General features: G+C 43.3%; 1 protein-coding gene across 3 annotated transcripts in view; it reads right to left on the bottom strand.

The window, feature by feature from the left end:
• Positions 1-1,429: 1,429 nt before the first annotated feature.
• Positions 1,430-23,940, bottom strand: part of tpcn1 (two pore segment channel 1) — a 149,656-nt gene continuing 127,145 nt past the window's right edge. For 2 of the 3 annotated variants that reach the window (XM_068055114.1, XM_068055117.1), the window contains exons 24-27: positions 22,480-22,564; positions 22,131-22,270; positions 8,735-8,815; positions 1,430-7,747 (exon numbers count right to left, since the gene is read on the bottom strand). In XM_068055114.1, the coding sequence (XP_067911215.1) occupies positions 7,622-7,747; positions 8,735-8,815; positions 22,131-22,270; positions 22,480-22,564 (432 nt within the window). In that variant the 3' untranslated portion in view covers positions 1,430-7,621. The remainder of the gene's footprint in view (positions 7,748-8,734; positions 8,816-22,130; positions 22,271-22,479; positions 22,565-23,940) is intronic. The other variant, XM_068055116.1, reaches the window with a different exon arrangement.

Raw genomic sequence — 23,940 nt, 5'->3', positions numbered from 1 at the left:
CCTTGACACCTCCGAGCAAACTTGCACAGGAACATACTCATCCGTTTCACTGCAAACACTGGCCAATGTCTGCATACGCACCAACCTGGAAGACTAGTTTAAAAAATTGACCATTCAAAAAAATACCCTGAATAAAAGTCTACGAGATGTGAAAGCAGTAATAAAACAAAGCGCAGTGTGACTTATAACATTAACTGTAGGTATACACAACCTTCCTTCACTTTAAATACACAAAAGCCTGAAAGCGCATACATTCAAAACACGTTATTTTTGGGGGAAGAGGAAGAATCTGAGAACTTGTTGGCCCTTCAGTAAATTTAAATTTTTTACAGCACTTGCTATGTTTTTCAGTAGTTTGAAATCTAGAATAAATGCAAACCCTTACTCCATTTTATTGCAAACTATTTTGTTTTCTTTATGTATTTTAAACCTTTTTTCCCCAGCAGTATCAGAATTTAATTCAGAAAGAAATGTTATAAAATTTTTAATTTAAAAAAAAAATGTCTAGGGGATTCAAGTCCAGGCCTATGGGAACCTTGCAGTCAGGAATGTAAGGAGCAAATTTACAATTGTCACAGTCCTTCTAAAGCTGCCTTCCCAATTAGTGTTGCATTTCTCTAAAGGTCTTAATGTGTGTTCCCATAGAAAATGTTGTATTTCTAAAACACAAATGGTGCATTCTTCTTCAATTTTTTATGCTTCATAATGTTTTTATAAGAAAAAATTAAAACATTTGGGTTTTTAAACAGGTTGATGCTATGCAGGTTCTTCAAAACACTTTACAGATTTCCCCTAATGCTATTCTCGGCTTATCTCTCCCTCTACTTCCACTGCCAACATGGTTCTGGCATCTCCCTTCTTTCCCTTTCCAAAGCACAGTTCTCATCTTTTCTTCCCCTCCCCAATTTCTTTCATCACCAAGCACTGCTCCCCACATTTTCTCCCACTCAAGTGCATAGTGCTGTCATACAATAGCAGCACCAGCAGGTAGGAGTTCTGGAGTGTTGCATGTGATTTTGGTCCACAAAGACAGACATAGCCACATCCAATGTAGTATGTGGTGAGGTCAGCATGAGGTGGCATTATTTAATGTACATCATACTTAGCTGCCCAACACAAGTAACAGTACAGTAGATGAAGCCAGATGTGGGACCTACTTCCAGTACTGTGTGTATAGCTCATGATTCAGTTACTTTCTAAGCTGGATGGAGCACACTCCCATCCTGTCGGAAAACGTCTAGCAGTGACTCCAACTCTTAAACTAAGATGTGAAACAGTGTTGAAGGCCTGATAAAACCAAACAGATTTCTCACAAAGTGATGCAAGCAGGAAAAAAAGGAAATCAGGATACAGATTTTAAAGAAAGTTTTTGAAGCATTTTATTTCCAATTACTTTGCAAAATAAATTACAAAGTTTTTATAACATTGCAGCAAAATACAGTATATTCAGTATTCCAAAAAGTGAGGATAGAAGTATAAATAAATGGAAAAAAATAGGCAGCATACCATCTTAAATATTCTCACCTTTAGAATTCTGAAATAAAACCAAAGGTAATGTTAAAAGGCATGTTTTTAATAATGTTCAGTATGAATTAAATACCTTTTTTTCAGAAACATATTTTGTGTGCTTACTAGGAACAGAACCTTCAGCAGCACCTATCCACTGGGCAGATTTTTCCACTTGAGTGTTATTACAAATGCATGCACAAAGTGTGCTTGAGTAATAATGGGATATTTTAATCTTAGTGCTGGCTGGCACTTTTACATTTATACCAGCAGCAGAAATTTATGGCTGTGGTGTCCATTTTGATGCCCAATGGATGCCAGCTGCAGAGTTACACATTAATACTGAGATCTGGTTGGGTCAAAGAGCGCTAGAGTACAATTTTTGAACCTTTTCAATGCAACAATAACTTGTATTTATATAGCACCTTTAATGAAACAATACATCCTAAGGTACTTCACAGGAGCGCTATAAAGCAAAATTTGACACTGAGCCACATAAGGAGATATTAGAGATGACCAAAACCTTGGTTAAAGAGGCAAGTTTTAAGGAGCATCTTAAAGGAGGAAAGAGAGGTGGAGAGGTTTAGGGAGGGAATTCCAGAGCTTAGGACCTTCGCAGCAGAAGGGCACAGATGCTCAAGAGGCCAGCATTAGAGCAGTGCAGATAGCTTGGAAGGTTTTGGGGCTGGATCAGATTACAGAGATAGGGAGGGGAAGGCCATGAAGGGATTTGAAAACAAGGAGAATTTTAAAATTAAGGCGTTGCTTAATCAGGAACCAAAGTAGGTTAGCAAGCACAGGGGTGATGGGTAAACAGGACTTGGTATGAGTTAGGACATGGGATGCAAAGTTTTAGATGACCTCAAGTTTACATAGGGTAAAAACATAGGAGGCCAGCCAGAAGCGCATTGGAATAGTCAAGTTTAGAGGTAACAAAAGCATGGATGAAGGTTACAGCAGCAGATGAGCTGAGGCAGAAACCGAGTCAGGCAATGTTTTGAGAGCTGGAAATAGGCCGTCTTGGATGGTGCAGATATGTGGTCAGAAGCTCATTTTGGTGTCAAATATAATAACACGGTTGCGAACAGTTGAGCATTCAACTATATCCCAGGCTGTTATGTGAGGCAAGGGAGGAGATAGAAGGGGCTCTGACACAAATTTTCAAATCATCTCTGGCCACTGGAGAGGTGCCAGAGGACTGAAGGACAGTGAATGTGGTACCATTATTCAAGAAGGATAGCAGGGATAAACTAAGTAATTACAGGCCAGTGAGTCTAATACCAGTGGTAGGGAAACTATTGGAAAAACGTCTGAGGGACAGGATTAATCTCCACTTGGAGAGGCAGAGATTAATCAAGGATAGTCAGCATAGCTTTGTCAGGGGGAGATCATGTCTAACAAACTTGATTGAATTTTTCGAGGAAGTGACTAGATGTGTAGATGAGGGTAAAGCAGTTGATGTAGTCTACATGGACTTCAGTAAGGCTTTTGATAAAGTCCCGCATGGGAAATTGGTTAAAAAGGTAAGCGCCTATGGGATCCAGGGCAATTTGGTAAATTGGATCTAAAATTGGCTTAGTGGCAGGAGGCAGAGGATGATGGTCGAGGGTTGCTTTTGCGATTGGAAGCCTGTGACCAGTGGTGTACTGCAGGGCTCGGTGCTGGGACCCTTGCTGTTTGTACTGTACATTAATAATTTAGATGTGAATATAGGAGGTATGATCAGTAAGTTCGCAGATGACATGAAAATTGGTGGTGTCGTAAACACTGAGGAGGAAAGCCTTAGATTACAGGACGATATAGATGGGCTGGTAAGATGGGCAGAGCAGTGGCAAATGGAATTTAATCCTGAAAATTGTGAGGTGATGCATTTTGGGAGGACTAACAAAGCAATGGAATATACAATGGGTGGTAGGACCCTAGGAAGTACAGAGGGTCAGAAGGACCTTGGTGTACTTATCCATAGATCACTGAAGGCAGCAGCACAGGTAGATAAGATGGATAGGAAGGCATACGGGATACTTGCCTTTATTAGCCGAGGTACAGAACATAACAGCAGGGAGGTTATGATGGAGCTATATAAAACACTAGTTAGGCCACAGCTGAAGTACAGTGTCCAGTACTGGTTGCCACACTATAGGAAGGATATGACTGCACTGGAGACAGTGCAGAGGAGATTCACCTGATGCTGCCTGGGCTGGAGCATTTCAGCTATGAAGAGAGACTGGATAGGCTAGCGTTGTTTTCCTTAGAGCAGAGAAGGCTGAGGGGGTGGGGAACTGATTGAGGTATATAAAATTATAAGGGGCATAGATAGGGTAGATAGGAAGAAACTTTTTCCCTTAGCGGAGGGGTCAATAACCAGGGGGCATAGATTTAAAGGTAAGGGGCAGGAGGATTAGAGGGGATTTGAGGGAAAACCTTTTCACCCAGAGGGTGGTTGGAATCTGGAACACACTGTCTGAAGGGGTGGTAGAGGCAGGAACCCTCAACATTTAACAAGTATTTAGATGAACACTTGAAACACCATAGCATACAAGGCTATGGGCCAAGCGCTGGAAAATGGGATTAGAATAGATAGGTGCTTGATGGCCGGCACGGACACGATGGGCCTGTTTCTGTGCTGTATAACTCTATGATTCAATACTAACTTTTGGTAAATTTTTGGAAGGCTGGTGAAGAAGAACTCCAAAATTACTCCACAAATAGTCTGGTATTGCTACTGCCATTGAGGCAATATCTGTCTACATTGGTGAAAACACTCCAATTGCTGCAGTATTAGATGGAAAATTAAGCCCAAAGTGAGAATGAAACACAGAAGCAAGCTCAGTTGTTCATTATGGGTTTTACAATACATAGCTCAGGACTGAACTGTACCCAGAGAAAGAGTAGGTATATGCAGAGCTAAGATGATAAAGATAATTAAAAAAAGATAATTCAAACCAGATTCTTCTTTTGCCACTACAACTGGGTACAATTCCCTGATCCCTCTACAACTGTTAATATGTTTAGAATACAGAATATAATTAACCATGACCCACTCATGAGGTGGTAACTCATATATGACTTGGTTTGTAATCTACCTTGGATAGCTATGTAGACAAGAGAAGCTGTACTTTACAAAAATAAACTATGCTACAAACTGCTTTATATGCATACGATTAGTACATTCAATCCCTCTGTTTTACTATATCTTACCTAACCTAATGGATAGTCAAAACAGATGATCTACTATATTTAAATAATGCATAAAAACAGATGAATTACTCAAAGCCAGATGCAATTTTGACCATAGCTATTGAAACACTACGTTGAAAGCGATTCCCTCACATTACTCTTGCACGAAGAACAATAACTTGTAATATTAAAGTAATGTGTTTTACTATTCAACACATGTATCTTAAAGCAAATTATTGCTATTTGATCCAGATAAAATAGTACGTTCTGGGAAATATTCCACAGTGCAAAGGTTAAACACAATATACTTAAGCCATGTTTTAAAACAAATTATGATTTTATGAACATATTTAAGCATGGTGACGCTTGGTAAAGTTATTTTGATTTTGGAATTGCCTGTGTAGTGGCAATTGTTTAAAAAAATTATAACTGCAAACAAAGCAATCAACTCCCCCATCTCAAAAGAGAATTGCTTCATGTGCAAAAATTGGCACCATTAAAACCATGACATCAGTATTTAACTGGTTAATATTAGTACACACAAACCGAGCAATGTTAAAAATCAAAATACTTCACGTACTAGAAAGATATAGCAAAATACTTCTTAGTTAACAGGGCTAACTCTACAGACCAGAAAATGCAAATACGATGGTGGGTCTGATCTTAAGGGCATGGGAAGGACTGTCTCTCAAGAGTGGAAATGCTAAGTCTTTTTTGAAATGTGCAACATTAACTGCTTTAGTTAATCAAGGATATAAAGAGGATATGATTTCTGTCAAAACTTTAAATACTTGACTAAATTAACAACTTGCACAGGTCAAGATAGGATTTTCCTTGATATGTATAAAAATCCAGTCCTCTTCAAATGAGAGTGAGATGAGATACATTTAAAAGATGTATTAATAAAATAAATACTTCAAAACATAAATGTTCATGCCTGAACTATGTATGTTATTCTTGGAAGACGGCAATCCTCCTTAACAATTTGCCTTTGTTAATGTATGGCAGGAGAGTAATTGGGATGGGCAGCAGATGCATTTGTCCAAGTGTAGCTATTACATGATATTTAAAAACTTTTTTAAAAACTCTGCAATTCTGATTTATTTTACATTATTGTTAATTATCTTTCACTAGAAAGCTCTCATCTAAAACATCTTAAAAGGATTAAGTTAATAGATTGGCTAATGGATTTGAAACAAAAAATCCAGAGATGAAAGCAGTGTTCTAAGCTCTCTGTGCTATTGAATGCTGCTTGTTTTTGCAACTTTAAAATTAACATGCCATGTTTCATTTAGTTTGTATTCTGGTGGGTAAACCTGATTCAGAGTAATGGCTTAGTATCTATATTTCGCACCAACTAGCTAAATTTAATATTTTCTTGATCCTTATCACACACAATTCTCCTTGTTGATCGTTTCCATGTACATTCGATTGAGTTCAGTTATTCTTCTTTATTCTCTATTGGATTCCCTATAATTTTGCAACAACCAAATCTTCAATTTTATAGCTAATACACCTACTGCCATAAAATAGGCAGAGCATCAGCACTAACACAAAACCACTTCATGTTATTGCATTGAACCCAAGTTCGCAAACAAAGAATGAGGAATTACATTAAGCCCAGTCATTGCACAGACAAAGCACAATCTGCAATGTCATATGTCCTACCCTAGCCATTTGATAACCCGAGGGTTATCCACTTCCACATTGGTATTATACAACTCTAGCCTGGAGTTGCCCCTCACCTGCCTCTAAGTTGGCTTATGGAGTATTTGCTCATGCTGTATAGTTTCAGTTTTATTAAAACAAATGTGCAAAAGGTTTACATTACTCGTGTGAAATGCCTTGTGTCACTGCACTCAAACGCGAAGTAACCAACACAAATTTACCATTTTATCTCTCACTTCACTTTAGATAACTGGAAATGCACCCTGTCCCCAAAATAAAGTACTTCAGTGGAGCTATTTCCTTCAGTTTCACTAGCACACAAAAATATATTAAACATAAAAAGTGATTTAAATAAAAAGCATTACTCCTGGTTTTAGCAAACTATAATTTGGTGGGGGGGGGGGGGGGAACAGGGGACACACGACCATCTAATGTAAAACTTCTGTGAACAAGAAACAGATATTAACTTTTGCACTGCCTGAAACATACACAGATTTCAGCAAATAACACAATCTGCTCCAATGAGAGAAGCATTGTAAGCTGAAGACACATCATGTATAATGTGCTCACAGAGCATGGATTTTGTACATATGTACAGTAGTCAAAAATGAATTTAGCATCAAGCTAAGCTTCCAAAAAAAAGGAATTGAACTTTTAGTCTAATTTCCCAAGTGTAGTGGCAACAGTATCTGAAATCACTACATTTCTATACTGTTAGGCTAAAATTCCAATAATACTTTCACCTGTCTCCCTGCATTTAACACTATGGCTTATGAATAGAAGTGGCCTTGGAAATTAGATTTTGACAAGCCGGAGAGAGTGATTCTTACAAGAATATTACATCATATGAATAGACTCATAGATAACGAGAACTGACTTGCTACAAATAAACAAAGTGCTGATTGGATAGGTCTTATACTAAAGTACTGAGATTAGCTATCGAGAGAGCACTTGCTTGTTAAGGCCAAGTATCAAATGAAAGTACTGGACAGAAGCTAAAACTGAAAGAAACCTAAAGTAACTGTTACATATTTTGCTGACACATTTAAAAGAGTTACTATGTCACATGTAACTTACCACAGATAAAAGTGATCAGATAAGGATTTCTCAATAATATGGCCACTATCCCTCACTATTCTAGCCCTTGCCAGGATTCTGCCAACACAGTGCTCTTACAACTGGCAAAACCTCCCCAAGTGCATATGTGCAAATCACAAAATATAAAGTAACACTGAATAATTATTGCATAGTGGATAAGTAGGTTACATTTCTAAGTTACAGTCTGAGCTCGCTGTCGTAATTTTGCAGAAGGCTGGTGAGTGCTGGAGTTCAAGATACATTCCAGTGGTTGATCATGCTGCATTTGGTTTACCCGGGCATGCTCTTCAAACCATTCCTGTTGGAAATGGAGACAATTTTATTGCTGTACATTGTGAGAGACAGGAGCTGGCAAAAATTGTATCAGCATCTAACTGACATGGTAAGTTCAATTTTTTTGACAATGCATTTAGATGTGCAGCATAATTAATAATTCATGCCCTTTAACACATTGCATCTTTCATGAGAACAAATTGAGCTGCAACTCACATGCCATAAACAAATTCTAAGAATTGAACCCACCAAAATCGCCTTTACTTTATTTGTATCGTAGCTGGTAATTTCTGATCTGGACAGGTATATAGGTCGTATGTCCCAAAGACTGGCGGATCGTATCAAACAACATGTGTCTTCTATTGGCAACGGGCAAGATAAAATCCGTACCCAACCAGCCCGTGCTTGCAAAACTCAAAACACAGTGTCCAACATTAGATGTGATTCCACAATTGGACAACACTTGCTAAATAATCCGCAGTGTGCTAAGAATTATGCTGACAATCAATTTAAAATTGTCAGTAGGGTTCGCAGTGTACGCATTTTCCCATGAAAAAAACCGGATGCTACATATATTAATAACAGGGCCCTGTTCTTTGCAGACAGAAAGAACATGTACACACATTGCGCCTGTTTCAGCTGAACAAAATGGATGACAGCCATTCGCTGGTTCATTCCTCAGGGCAATGCCTTGACCAATCAGAGTTAAACTGCCTGGTTTAAATTTCAAACAAAGCTTGGCAGTTAACCGTCAGTCACCGTAGACTGGTGCATTACCCATGGCGGCGCCTCTGCCCATCAGAGTTCACTTGCCGACCAATCAGCACTCTCTTCTCATGCAGTATAAGTTGTTGTTTTCCCTTACATTGGTTATTCTTGCGTATTGTCCTGATGAGTGCAGGACGAAAAGCTTCGACAACATGTCTCTATTTTCAGCAAGTCAAATTATCTAAATGGGTTTGTCCATTTGGTAAACATAACATAGTGCACATCATTGTAAAGATTGTCATACCTGAATCTCCTCTTCATACATTTTAATGCTCAGATCACTTTTAGTTCTTAATCTTCTACCAATAAAAACCATTTTAAGCTGCTGTAATAAAACAAGAAATAGTTTCATTTTATAAAGATTAAGACAGTCCTAAATGTCCTCTTGAAAAAGACGTTACTTCAGACACGAAACACATAGACCCCGATATTAGCTCAGAGGTGGGGAGGAAGCGGACTGGGAGGAGGGAGGGGCTGTTTTGAGGTTGGAAAACACGCAAGAATGGATTTCCCTCAGATCCTACCGATTCTAATGAAACGAATTTGTTAACATTTTCTGCCTCCGTTTCCTGATCACAGGAAGGCATGTTGAGGGGCAAGCTGGCTGGCTGTCAGGCCGGGCGGAGGCTTTCGACACTAGGTCACAGCCAGGGAGCAAAAAGGAAGGAATGGATGTATCGGAGACCTTGGTGGGGCCGGGGGAAAAGAGATCGGGAAACTCGGTTGTGGAAGCGATTGGAAAGGCCTCAGGTTTGAGGAGAGCAGAGGCCACTTGGGGAGATTAGAAGGGGTTGGTAGTGGAGGCCTCAGGGTGGAGGGGCAATGGGATTAGAAAAGTAGGTGTTGGAGATTGGAAGCCTTGGGAAGCAGGTGGGCAGGGGACAATCAGGAGCCTTGGATGGGGGGTGGCAGGAGGGGCGGGGGAAGTGGAATGGCGAGGTGGGGTTGATCGGAAGGATGGGTGATAGAAGAAATGAGGCTTCAGGAGTAGGGATGTGTTAGATCAGCAGGGTGGATGAAGCAGGTCAACTGGATCCAGCATGTTAGTGGAAAGGCACTTACCTCTGGATGCAGAAGTACTTGGCTTCCCTTAGTCAACAATTGGCTCGAGGTCTGGGAAACTAGGCCAGTCTGGGTTACATTGAAAATAATGGCTAATTCTGAGGTATGCAGCCTTATTATAATGTTTAAATGACCAACCCACTTCCTGCATTACCCGCCCCCTTCAAAATCAGAAGTGGGCAGGTTGGGGGTCAGGTTTCAGATTTTTTAATTTTCACACTCCACCTAACTCAAACTCAACAATTTTTGGGGTTTAAAATTCCCCTCAATATGAAACAGTTAATAGTTAACAGGTATACTCATCAATGGTCCTGGTGATTATCTTCCCTTTCTCCTTCCTTTTCGGTACATCCAATGCCATACAACATTCCCAGCAAAAAGTAGAAGCCGGCAACTTGCTTCTAGATCAGCTACCATAATTACCACTTCGAGGGGTGCATTAAGTCGTATGTAAGAACAGCAAAGGTGAAAAGCTTTCAAACTGCCCCTTTTCTTGGGGAATGGCTTAAATCAGGGGCTCACCATATGGACTGCTACAGATTCAAACCAATGTCATAAGAATGTTAAGAATGGGGTGAGAAAAGGCTCTTTGGGCTGTTCAGGTCTTCTTCTTCGCAAACTCTGTACTGTATGACCTGACCCAAGTCATTCTAAGAACATTTTGTAAGGGAAACAAGCAAACATCCAACTATTAAGGCTGGGGAGTTAAAAATAAAACATTTATACACTGCTAAAACATTTTAATTTTCCCCCACAATTTTCTCCCCTTCCTTTCCTTCCTCCTCTACTGAAGGTTTGTACACCTTGCAAGGATACACTTCCAAGAATGCTTGCCACCTTCCATTGCCTCGCCCAAGATGACCATTGTTCATGAGTTAGCCTTGACAGCAAGCTATTCAACCATGAGGGAAAAGGGTATCACAGTTATGATGCATCTTGCCTCACCCAATGTCCACTGTGCACTTGCAGCAGAGACCACTACATAATGCTCACATGCAGGAACCTTGTCTTGATTCTTCTATCCCCATGACATTTTGTAATGCCGATGCTATAACCGGGTAAGTCAGCAGCAACTAAAGATTGGATTCAAGACTCTCTGAGTCTGCATGGCTCAGTGCTTTCTAAATAAACTCGTTAAGACATTGCAGGAGTTAAAAATAATTTATGTTAATAGATGATCATGAAAGCATGTCATGATTACATCATCTGTCAAAGTGAATGTCATACATGTGTTAAAACAGCTACCTGGTGGTAAACATGTAACTTGTCAAATTTTGTATTCAATTTGAGATAACAACTTGTATTTATGTCGAGCCTTTAATGCAATAAAATATCCCAGGGTGCTTCACGGGAGCATTATAAAAGGAAGTATGACACCGAGCCAGACAAGGGGACATTAGGTCAGATGACCAAAAGATTGGCCAAAGAGATAGGTTTTAAGGAGCGCCTTAAAGGAGGAAAGCAAGGTGAAGAGGCAGAGAGGTGTAGGGAGGACTTTCCAGAGGTTGGGTCCTAAGCAACTGAAGGCGTCGCCACCAATGGTGGAGCGATTAAAACTGGGGATGCTCAAGAGGCCAAAATTAGAGGAATGCAGATATCTTGGAGGGTTGGTGGGCTGGATGAGGTTACAGAGATAGGGTAGAGTGGGGCGAGGCCATGGAGCGATGTGAAAATAAGGATGAGAATTTTGAAATCAAGACTTTGCTTGACTGGGAGCTAATGTAGGTCAACAAGCACAGGGGTAACTGGTGAACAGAACTTGGTGTGTGTTAAGACACAGGCAGCAGAGTTTTGGATGGCCTCAAGTTTACGGAGGGTAGAAAGTGGGAGACCAGCCAGGAGTGCATTGGAATAGTCAAGTCTAGAGGTAACAAAGGCATGAATGAAGGTTTCAGCAGCAGATGAGCTGAGACAGGGGTGAAGTCAGGCGATGTTACTCAGGTAGAAATAGACAGTCTTAGTGATGGTGCAAATATAAGGTCAGAAGCTCATCTCGGGGTAAAGTGTGATACCAAGGGTAGGATTTACATTCCAGGGTCGGGACTCTGATAATAAAAGCAAAATACTGCGGATGCTGGAAATCTGAAATAAAAACAAAAACCAAAGTTCGGAAGAAGGGTCACTGACCCGAAACGTTAACTCTGCTTCTCTTTCCACAGATGCTGCCAGACCTGCTGAGTGGTTCCGGCATTTCTTGTTTTTATTTCGGGACTCTGATGTCTGTCATTTCTCGGTCCTGACCTTGTGTGCAATGTGTACGTGTTGCAATTATGAAATGCAAAAGAGGTAATTGACTTAGAGTCGCATTTGCCTCCCAATTAGCAGTGGCGGGAAGAGGGCAGGGTATAGACAGCGGCGGGCCCGATCTAAACGAAAAGATAAAGTCTACAGTTTTTTAAAAATTTATAGTAAGTATCGTTTTTTTAGGGAATCAAGGTTGTTAGTGTAAATAATCTCTAATTTTTGAGCAATTTAAGGGAGTAAATTAAAGGTAAGTCATGGCAGTGCAGCTTGGCAGCCTGGGGTGCTCCTCCTGTGCAATCTAGGAAGTCAGGGACACTTCCAGTGTCTAAGATCAACATGTGTGCAGGAAGTGTCTCCAGCTGCAGCTACTCAAAATCCGCATTTCGGATCTGGAGCAGTGGCTGGGGACACTGTGGAGCATCTGCGAGGCTGAAATCATTGTGGATAGCACGTACAGGGAGGTGGTCATACCGCAGGTAAAGACTGCTGAGGCAGAAAGGGAATGGGTGACCGCCAGGCAGAGTAGAAGAACTAGGCAGGTAGTGCAGGAGTCCCCCGGGTCCATCTCCCTCCTAACAGATTTTCTGCTCTGGATACTGTTGGGGGAGATAGCTTCTTGGGGGAATGCAGCAAGAGCCATGTCTGTGGCATCACGGATGGTTCATCTGGACAGGAGGGGAGGAAAAAGAGTGGGAGAGCTATAGTGATAGGAGATTCTATCATAAGGGGTACAGATAGGCGTTTCTGTGGCCACAAACGTGACTCCAGGATGGTATGTTGCCTCCCTGGTGCTCAGATCAAGGATGTCGAGGAGTGGCTGCAGGACATTCTGAAGGGGCAGGGTGAACAGTCAGAGGTCGTGGTTCACATTGGTACCAACAACATAGGTAGAAAGAGGGATGAGGTCCTGCAACAAGAATTTAGGGAGCTAGATAGCAGATTAAAAAACAGGATCTCAAAGGCTGTAATCTCTGGATTACTCCCAGTGCCACATGCCAGTGAGTATAGGAATAGGAGGATAGAGTAGATGAATGCGAGGCTTAAGAGATGGTGCAGGAGGGAGGGCTTTAGTTTCCTGGATCTCTGGGTCTGTTTCTGGCGAAGGTGGGACCTGTACAAGTCAGACGGGTTGCACCTGAACCGGAACAGGCCCAACATCCTTACAGGGAGGTTTGCTAGTGTTGTTGGGGGGGTTAAACTAATTTGGCAGGGGGATGGGGTACAGAGTGGAGGTACAGTAAGGGGTGATGCACAGCCAAATATAGAAGAGAAACTAAGTCAGTCTGGATGGCAGACAAATATAGACCTGTTAAGTCACAAACGAATAATGCAAGGCTGGGTTGCATCTATTTTAAAGCAAGGAGTCTTACAAGTAAGGTAGATGAATTGAGGGCGTTGATTAACACATGGGAATATGATATTATTGCTCAGAGACATGGTTGAGGCAAGGGCAGGACTGGCAGCTCAATATTCAGGGTTTAGAATCTTCAGGCGTGATAGGGGGAGGGGTGTAAAAGAGGAGGTGGCTTTGCACTATTGATCAAGGGGTCAATTACTGCAGTAAGGAAGGATGATATCTTAGAAGATTCCTCAAATGAGGCCATATGGGTAGAACTTAAAAAAGGGGCAATCACTTTGCTGGGAGTGTACTACAGGCCTCCAATCAGTTAAGGAGAGATAGAGAAGCAAATATGTAGGCAAATCGCAGAGAGGTGTAAAAATAATAGGGTAATAATAGTAGGGGATTTCAACTTCCCCAATATTACCTGGGCTAGGCTTCGTGCAAAAGACTTAAAGGGGCGGAATCCTTAAAGTGCATCCAGGAGAGCTTTTTAAGCCAGCACGTAGAAAATCCTACAAGAGAAGTGGCGGTACAGGACCTAATCTTAGGGAATGAAGCCGGTTAAGTGGTAGAAGTGTCAGTGGGAGAACATTTCGGGGATAGTGACCATAACTCTGTAAGATTTAAGGTAGTTAAGAAAAAGAACAAAGATGGACCGGAAATAAAGGTACTAAATTGGGGGAAGGCTGATTTCAATATGATAAAACAGGATCTGGCCAAAGTGGACTGGGAGCAGCAACTTGTAGGAAAGTCTACATCAGACCAATGGGAGTCATTCAAAAAGGAAATAGTGAGAGTTCAGGGCCAACATGTTCCCGTAAAGGTGAAGGGTAGGATCAACAAGTCCAGGGAACCCTGGATGTCAAGGGATATAGAGGATTGGATAAGAAAAAAAAGGATGCTTATGGCAGGTTCAGGGGGCTGAAAACAGCGGAGGCCCTAGAGGAGTATAGAAAGTGTACTTAAAAAAGTAATAAAGGAGAGCAAAGAGGGGGCATGAAAAAACCCTGGCGGGCAAGATGAAGGAAAATCCTAAGGCGTTTTATAAGTATATTAAGGGCAAAAGGATAACTAAGCAAAGAGTAGGGCCCATTAGGGATTGAAGTGGCAATGTGTGTGTGGAGCCGAAGGACGTAGGTGAGGTTTTAAATGATTATTTTTCATCTGTGTTCACTATGGAGAAGGATGATGTAAGTGTAGAGATCAGGGAGGGGGACTGTGATATACTTGAACAAATTAGCATTGAAAGGGAGGAGGTATTAGCAGTTTTAGCGGCTTAAGAGTGGACAAATCCCCAGGCCCAGATGAGATGTAACCCAGGCTGTTACGTGAGGCAAGGGAGGAGATAGCAGGAGCTCTGACACAAATTTTCAAATCCTCTTTGGCCACAGGGGAGGTGCCAGAGGACTGGGGGACAGCGAATGTGGTACCATTATTCAAGGATAGCAGGGATAAACCAGATAGTTACAGGCCAGTGAGTCTAACATCAGTGGTAGGGAAACTATTGGAAAAAATTCTGAGAGGCAGGATTAATCTCCACTTGGAGTGGCAGGGATTAATCAAGGATAGTCAGCATAGCTTTGTCAGGGGAGATCATGTCTAACAAATTTGATTAAATTTTTCAAGGTGACTAGGTGTGTAGATGAGGGTAAAGCAGTTGATGTAGTCTATATGGACTTCAAAACGACTTTTGATAAGGTCCCGTATGGGAGATCGGTCAAGAAGGTAAGAGCCCATGGGATCCAGGGCAACTTGGCAAATTGGATCCAAAATTGGCTTAGTGGCAGGAGGCAGAGGGTGATGATCAAGGGTTGCTTTTGCGATTGCAAGCCTGTGACCAGTGGGGTACCGCAGGGATCGGTGCTGGGACCCTTGCTGTTTGTACTGTACATTAATGATTTAGACGTGAATATAGGAGGTATGATCAGTAAGTTCGCAGATGACACGAAAATTGGTGGTGTCGTAAATACTGAGGAGGAAAGCCTTAGATTACAGGACGATATAGATGGGCAAGTAAGATGGGCAGAGCAGTGGCAAATGGAATTTAATCCTGAAAAGTGTGAGGTGATGCATTTTGGGAGGACTAACAAGGCAACGGAATATACAATGGATGGTAGGACCCTAGGAAGTACAAAGGGACATTTGTGCACATGTCCATAGATCACTGAAGGCAACAGCACAGGTAAATAAGGTGATTAGGAAAGCATATGGGATACTTGCCTTTATTAGCCGAGGCATAGAATATAAGAGCAGGGAGGTTATGATGGAACTGTATAAAACACTAGTTAGGCCACAGCTGGAATACTGTGTACAGTTCTGGTCGCCACACTATAGGAAGGATATGATTGCACTGAAGAGGGTGCAGAGGAGATTCATCAGGATGCTGCCTGAGATGGAACATTTCAGTTATAAAGAGAGACTGAATAGGCTAGGGTTGTTTTCCTTAGAGCAGAGAAGGCTGAGGGGTGACCTGATTGAGGTATACAAATTCTGAAGGGCATAGCTAGGGTAGACAGGAAGAAACTTTTTCCCTTAGCGGAGGGGTCAATAACCAGGAGGCATAGATTTAAAGTAAGGGGCAGGAGGTTTAGAGGGGTTTTGAGGAAAAGTTTTTTCAACCAGAGGGTGGTTGGAATCTGGAACAGACTGCCTGAAGGGGGGTGGTAGAGGCAGGAACCCTCACAACATTTAAGAAGTATTTAGATGAGCACTTGAAACACCATAGCATACAAGACTATGGTCCAAGTGCTGGAAAATGGGATTAGAATAGATAGGTCCTTGATGGCTGGCATGGACACGATGGGCCGAAGGGCCTGTTTCTGTGCTGTATAACTCTATGACTGCTGAGGTTGCTATTCACCCAAGACAAGGATGAAAGTGAAAAGCAAAGGGCATTGAGAAAGGAGGCTCCCTGTGCCAGGCAGCCCACCGTTTTCAAACGCCTCACTGGAGGTGTTGCTGGCGGCGGTGACTGAGAGAAGAAACATCCTGTTTCCTGCCAGTGGGAACAGAAAGCCTGCAAGGCTCACCAACAGGGCTCGGCTGTGGGTGGCTAACAAAGTCAGCAGCAGAGGAGTGGTGAGGAGGAAATGGGTGCAATACTGGAAATATTTCAATGACCTTCTCAGGTCTGGACAGGTGAGTCAAAAGATGGACCCAGATTGCATGCCTCCTGGTCAGCAGTCACCATAGTGCAAAAGAGAGGCGCATACTGAGGGCGCATAGAGATTGCCTGACCATGGGAGAGATGTGTGCTCAGTAGCATTGATGATCGATAAGCATAGGTCAGAACCCTGGTGCAGCTGGACAGGAGGCTGGAGTGCAGACTGCAGTAGCGTATGCAACTGAAAAGCAGTGACTGGTGAGGGAGAAAGGCATTGTCCTAACTACATCTTTATTCACCTCGCGGGCCAAAGGGATTGAACACCAAGGAAAATGAGAGGGGACGCCTGGATGGTGGACTGCCACAGATAGTGTCGTTGTTGCACTTTGAGGAGCTGGCCCTTGACCTGGCCAGAGCATTAAGTCACAGAGACACTGGGGACAGAGAAATGACAGTACACTGTCGACAGGGTGAAAACATCTCAACATCTCCATGTTTAGGGGATGTATGTCAATACACCCCGTGCAACGAGCTGTGAATGCATAAGCTGTTTCATTGTTTTTAGCAGTGTGAACATCTGTTGACTGTCCTGATTGCTCATAACCATCTTCTGTTATGTCTCCCACAGGGCCAGCCGCGGAGGGGCAGGAGTTCAAAGACAACAACTTCCCGAGGATTCAGAAGAGGATGACACTTCAGAACCTGCGGCATCACACATTTCCTGCACACCCTCCACCAGCGTAGATTCTTGCACTTGGTGGGTTATTATTAGAGAGGGTGGCATAGAGTGAAGCGCACCACACACCAGAGCTGAAGGATTCAGGGGAGACAGAGGATGGAGGATAGGGCCAGCCCTGCTCAGCAGGGTGGAGATGCAGAGCCTAGGGAGTCACGAAACAGGCAGCTCTATGTGAGAACCAGCATGAGATGTGTGCCCACATGTCAGAGTTACCTGAAGCACTGAAGAGTCATAGGATGAGAATGGAGGAGTCCATTCATCTCATGTGTTTCACAATATCTCAGTGCTTTGAGCACATGAGCTCCTCTGTTGAAAGAATGGTCAACCGCATGGAGAGTCATGTGTGGCAGCACTCAAAGTGGATGCAGGAACAGCGCACTGACATGCATGGAATGCATACTGCAGTCTGTAGCATTGACCAGTCAGTGGCACAATGAAGCATAGTGAATGCCAGCTGCACCTCAGCTAGTGGTCCCCGCCAGCGATCAAGGGGACCATGAGAGGGCCGAGGATGCGACAAATGATGTTAAGGGGCCCACCCTTCACGGGGCACCGTCTTCCTCATCTGCCCTCCATAGCATCTCCGACAGGCAAAGCATTTGTGGAGTCACGCCCTGTGACAGAGGCTGGCCCCGCATCACTGATCGTGCAGCAACCTTTGGAGGTGCCTCCTAGGCACCTCCATGCCAAGGCTGACTGCCATGGGTATCTCAGGCCCAGTTAGGCATCAGCAGGTAGTCCCCTCATCCTGAGCCATAGGGGGAGCACCTCATAGGAGTGGCCATGAGCGCAGGCCACTGCATCGGTAATGTCACTTCGTGGGTCACTTGAGTGTTTCTGAAGTAAATAATAGTGAAATATTAAGTGTCGAAGCACTGGGAAAGTTGTTGCACTAAGGCTGACTTGTGTGTTTTCATTTCATGTTGGCGAGACACAAGAGAATGGGAAGTGAGGGTTAGCAGAGTGATGGAGTGTACTGGTGAAGATTGTGTAAGGTAGACAGTCTGGAGCCTTCCAGCCTTTCTGTCCTGATCCCTTCACCCCTGTTGCCCAGGGATCTGCCTGTGCTCCAGCAGATGCTGCTCCTCATTGCTGGTTGGAGCAAGTTCAGAGAAGTTTGATCCCATTTCCTCTAATGCCCTTTCTTTGTTGGCAGTAGAATGTGGAGTCTCCTGACCTCTTTCCCCAGCCCTGGCATGAGTCTGTGAGACCCATCAGCAGATGGACCGTTCCTCCCCCGCCTCCACCACCCCCCCACCCCCCATCCCTCTCCATGGAACACCAACCCAGACCCCCAAAATTCCCTCGTCAACAGTACAGTGAGCACAACTGGGTGCCAGTGAATGAGAGCTTTTTATGAGCCTTCCCTCTTCAATTCTACCTCTCGCTTCTGTCCTGGCATTCCAGATTGCTCCCTGCTGTGTCACTGCCTCCTCCTCCATGTCCCGGTATGGACGGTGCGTTGAACCTGCACCTTAGAAGCAAAACATAAAACTGGCCCTTCAACGAGCTGACAAGCTCTTTAAAGAATGGCCTTAAGTGGCCATCTACATAAAGCGGTTGGCTTGCCACATCCCGCTCCCGATGTGATCATTTGAACTCTGAGCATGCCGGTTTCACGTTGGGAAACCAGCACGCCAAACCTGGGGGCGGGTTAAGAGACTGCCTGGTCCCTTTCCTGCCTTCACGATCTAAGAGAGATCCCGTCCCAAGGTTGGGAACAGACTGGTTTGATCTCAGACTGTTTCCAGAATGAGGGAGGAAATCGGTAGCATTGGAATGGAATTTGGAGCGGGGACCAAAAACAATGGCTTCAGTCTTCCCAATATTTAACTGGATGAAATTTCTGTTCCTCCAGTACTGAATGGCAGATAGGTCATCTGATAGCTTAGCAACAGTGGAGGGATCAAAAAAGGTGGTGGTGAGGCAGAGCTGGGTGTCATCAGCATACATGTGAAAAATAATGCTGTGCTTATGGATGATGTCACCGAGGGGCAGCATATAGATGAGAAACAGGAGGGGAGAAAGGATATATCCTTGCGGGACACCAGAGGTAACAGTGTGGGAGCTGGAAGAGAAGCCATTGCAAGTGGTGGTCCGGCTACGATTAGACAGATAAGAATGGAACCAGGTGAGAGCAGTCCCATGCAGCTGGATGACAGTGGAGAGGTGTTGGAGAAGGATGGTGTGCTCAACCATTTCAAAGGTTGACAGACAGGCCGAGAAGGAAAAGTTTACCTTTGTCACAGTCACATAAGATGTCATGGGCTGCATTTTAGACAGCGGACATAAACTATGGCAGTCTGCCCACGCGGACCAGATGTCGCGGAGCCGCTGCGATATTAAAATGTGGCAGCTCATTTAAATGAGGCAGACCGCATCCGCCCCCCGCTGATATGGATGGGGCGACAGTCTGTCCCCGGCAATGGTGTCAGCAGCCTTTAAACAGGCACTGACGCCATTTTTAAAGGGCTTCGAGCCTTTTCATTTAATTAAATATTTAAAGGAAAGTGTCTTTAAAACGTTAAATAAAGTTATCCCAAACCTCTCCCACCCCCACGATGACCATAAAATTCATTACTAGCCCTTTCCCCCACCCAAAACACTTACCTTGTGCTTCTGACCTTCAGTCCCCCAAAGTTCATAAACTTTAAACTTTACCCCTTCCCACCACCCCCGAGACCAATTAAATTACTTTGACACCACTCCCGCCCCTCCTGCACTGAAAAACGTACCTGCTCCCCCCTCCCCACCAGTGTTCTACCTCAGATCCCCAGACAGTGATTCAAAGATGCGGGAGTGCCAGCCACCAGCAACAATATCACACCGGAGCAGATGGCGGGAGCGGGTAAGTCATTTATTCGTTAATTTAAATTAATTAACATATTCAGATGTAGCTCCCACTACCGAGCGCCGGTGGAGGGGGTTGCGGGGTAGCCACCATAAGGCCTTGCCGTTGCCGTCAATATGGGGCCGGGCCTCCCCGGTGTCGAGGCCCATGGTGGGCCTCTCCTGGAGGCATTTTCCTGCCCCCCCACCCCGCCATGATCCCGGACATCAGGGTGTCTGTAAAATTCACCCCCATTTGTGACTTTGATAGAGCTGTTTCAGTAATGTGGCAGGCGCAGAAATCTGATTGGAGGGATTCAACATGGAGTTCTGGGAAAGGTGGAAATGGATTTGAGAGGCAACCACACATTCAAGGACATTGGTCAGGAAAGGGAGGTTGGAGATGGGACAGTAGTTTGAAAGGACAGTGGGGTCAAGTATTGTTTTATTGAGGAGAGAGGTGATGACGGCAGATTTAAAAGGAGACAGGGACAACACTTGAAGAGAGATAACTGTTAACACTATCAGCTAACATAGGATCAGGAGGGAAGTTGGGTGCTCAGCAGTTTATTGCAAACAGGATCGAGAGAGCAGGAGGTGGCTCACATCGCCAAGATAAGCTCAGAGAGGACATGGGGAGAGATAGGAGAGAAACTAGAGAAAGATGTGAGTTCAGGGCTAGGGCAGGGGGGAAGCATTAGAGGAATTTGGCCAGGTGGTCTATTGGAGGAAGGAACCTGGCAGAGGAAGCTAATTGGAAGGTCTCCATCTTAGTGACAAAGAAATCCGTGAGCTCCTTGCACTTATTGTAGGAGATGACAATGGAAGGAACAAGGGAGAGAAGTTTAAGAATGCGGTATGCAGTAGAGAAAAGAAGCTGGGGTTATCTTTGCATTCTAGGATGATACTAGAACAGTGAGCCATTTTAGCAGACAAGAGCAGGACCCGAAAGTATTTTATCTGGTCCAGCCAGATTTGGCAGTGTATGGATAAACCAGATGTCTCCCATATCCTGTCAAGTCTGCATCCCTTGGACATAAGGAAGTGGACATGAGGGCCATACTGGGGGACTGGCCAGGGTGGGAGAAGGAAGGATTTTATTGTGGACTAGGGCATCATAGGTGGAGGTGTGGGTGTGGTTGAGCAAATCAGAAGCTGCAGAAATGTTGTGATGAATAGAAAGTCAAAGTTAGAGTGTATGCCAGTTTGGAACAACATATCTCATCTGCTGTTTCCTTCAAAAATGAGCAAGTAGTTAACCCAAATGCTTTTTGGCTGTAACAGAGCTCTGATCCAAAAATCCCTTGTTAATTGTAACCAGTACACATATATGTGTGCGTGCGTTAAGCTGCTAAGATAAAAAAAGGGAACTTTTAAAATTTAATATTGGAATTTAAAAAAATGATCTGTGTGTTTATGTTTTACTTCATTTTATTTATTCTATATTAAGCTGTCAATTTTGCTGTTCAGTAAAAAAACCTGGTTAGTGTGTTCTTTTCTAGGGAAAATATCATATCTGATTGTTTCAGTAAGTGGGAAAATTTAAGAAATATGCTGTGGCCTGTGCAGAAGTGGGACTGAATTAACAGTGCACTCCTCCTGCCTTGGTTGTAACAAGAAGCTCAGCAAGAGAATTTTAAATGTACTTGGGAGGGTGGTAGAAACAATGATTTTGAATGAGAGGCGAGAGGGGTGGAACAAGGTGAGATGCTCAAAAGAGGAGAAAGTGCCAGAGGAGTAGGGGGTCAGGCCAAGGTGTGATCTGGTGATAAGCGCCACACCACCACCGCGCCAGTCTTGGCAGGGCAAGTAGTGGAAGATGTAGCCAGGTGGGGAGGCTTCATTAAGGGGAAAGGAGTCATCACCCCTCAGCCAGGTTTTTATTAAGGCCATGATGTCGATGCAATCATCTTCAATAAGTTCATGGATGGCAAGGGTCTTGACATATTTCTTAATTATTTCAAAGTTAACATTCCATGAAATATGATACTACACAAATAAAAAAAGGCAAACCCAGCAATACACAGTTGGAAAGGAACACAGTTCTTTTCAGGCTATTTGACTTGCTTACATTCACAGGACATGAGATAATATCAAAATAAAAAACATCCCCACTCCACCAATCCACAAAATAAAAATGTCTGTTGCTGCCTATATATTCCTTTAGTCATCCTGGATATGTAGGACAGATGTAGATTTAGAAATCGCAATATTACCTACATTTAATAATTATTAAGGAATAATGACAAATACTTAACATTCAAACAAAAGAGGAATGATGAATGCAAGAAAGGGAAACTGGATTTTGCATAAATACGTACATCATTGTTTGCCATTCGAGATGACAGTTTAAAAAGTCCGGAAATCTCAGAAGATGGGGACCCGTTCTGTCTGTTGAACTCAAGAAGTCTATCAATTTCCTCTTTGTCCACCTCAGTCTCAAAAACAATTCCATTTTCATCTGTTGTAGACAAAAGATCAGAATGCAAAGTACATACAAAATCTTGTTGCAAAAAGCATAAAATTAGAGCATGACCCACTATACCAATCTTTGGTATTAACTGATCACATTTAAGTACAAAACAAAAACTGAACACAAGTAACATTAAGATAAAAGACAAAACAGCAAAAATAAAGTATCAGTAATGGAAATTCATATAGATGACATACCTTCCTCATCTTTATTTTTTCTACTGTAGTTCATGCGGAATAGAAATGCATCCAAAATAAAGGCAACAATGATAGTAAGTACAACCTAAATAAGAAAAAAAATCTGAGAAGTTACAACTGATTATTATGAAAAATAAACTCAGTTTTAGAATCATTTAGAAATCATCACAGCAGGCTGATAGCAGGGACACTTGGAAGCGTGTATTGGAAATAATGCAGAGTAGGCAGATTATGACATCAGTCAGTGTGTAACACTGATTTGATGCCATTTTTGACCTCAATGCTCCTGCTAGTACCCTCTTTTCTTATTGCTGAACATGCGTTCAGCAGCAGGAAGCACCCACCAGCGCTATTTAAAAGGTGGAGGAGGAGGACTGAACACGTGGCTTTGCTGGGCTATCAGGCTTCCCCATAGTGTAGGGTGCCATTGACCACACACACATTGAATTTACATGCAGTACCTGCACAGCAGAGATGTACAGCAACTGGAAAGGGTTTCACTCCCTCAATGTTTAGCTGGTGTGCAACCATATTTTGCTATCATGCAGGTCATTGCTATCCTGGATGTAGTCATGATGCCCTCATTCTACATAAGTCCACCGTATCAACATTTGAGCCACCATGACATATCAGAGGCTGAATACTGGGCGACAAGAGCTATCTGCTGGCTCCCTGACACATGACTCTGGTGAGCAGTCCATTCATATGTGGGGAGCATGCCTATAATGTGAGCTATGCTGCCACAAGGGATAAGCAGTCCATTGCGGTACTTAAGCAATGCTTCCACTACCTGGACCGCTCTGCAGGAGACCTGCAGTATTCGCCAGAGCTAGTGTCACAATATGTCGTGGTTGTTGCACCCTGCACAACCTTCATATCATCAAGGCACAGTCCTCGTCACCAGGTATATGGAGAGCGGCTGAGGAGGAGGAGGAGGAAGAGGCAGGGAGGCGGCTACCAACAAATCCCTGTTTCCGACTGTGTTGACCTACTGTGATCGACTCATTTGACTGCGGTACCAGTGCATGCAACGCCAATTCTCCATTCAACAACAGTCCCACACTTACTTTCCCTCTGTTGTAGACTATCACAATGACCTCTTGGCTACAATGCTGAAATAAAAGCCACCACAAAACAAACATTCCAAACCAAGGGGAGGTGGTGGTGTAGTGGTAATATCACTGAACTACTAATTCAGGGGCCCAAGCTAATGCCCTGGGATACAGGTTCAAATCCCACGACAACAGGTGGAATTTAAATTCAATTAATTCATAAAAATCTGGAATTGAAAGCTAGTCTCAGTAATGGTGCCATGAAACTATCATTGATTGTTGTAAAAACCCATATGGTTTACGGAAGGAAATCTGCCATCCCTACTTACATGTGACTTCAGACCTACAGCAATGTGGCTGACTCTTATCTACCCTCTGAAATGGTCTAGCAAGCCGCTCAGTTATCAAG

Source organism: Heterodontus francisci, chromosome 23, assembly GCF_036365525.1.
Source record: "Heterodontus francisci isolate sHetFra1 chromosome 23, sHetFra1.hap1, whole genome shotgun sequence".
In the NCBI taxonomy this organism is placed as follows: domain Eukaryota; kingdom Metazoa; phylum Chordata; class Chondrichthyes; order Heterodontiformes; family Heterodontidae; genus Heterodontus; species Heterodontus francisci.
Note: the sequence above shows the minus strand (reverse complement) of the source record. Positions and strands in the feature narration are given on the sequence as shown.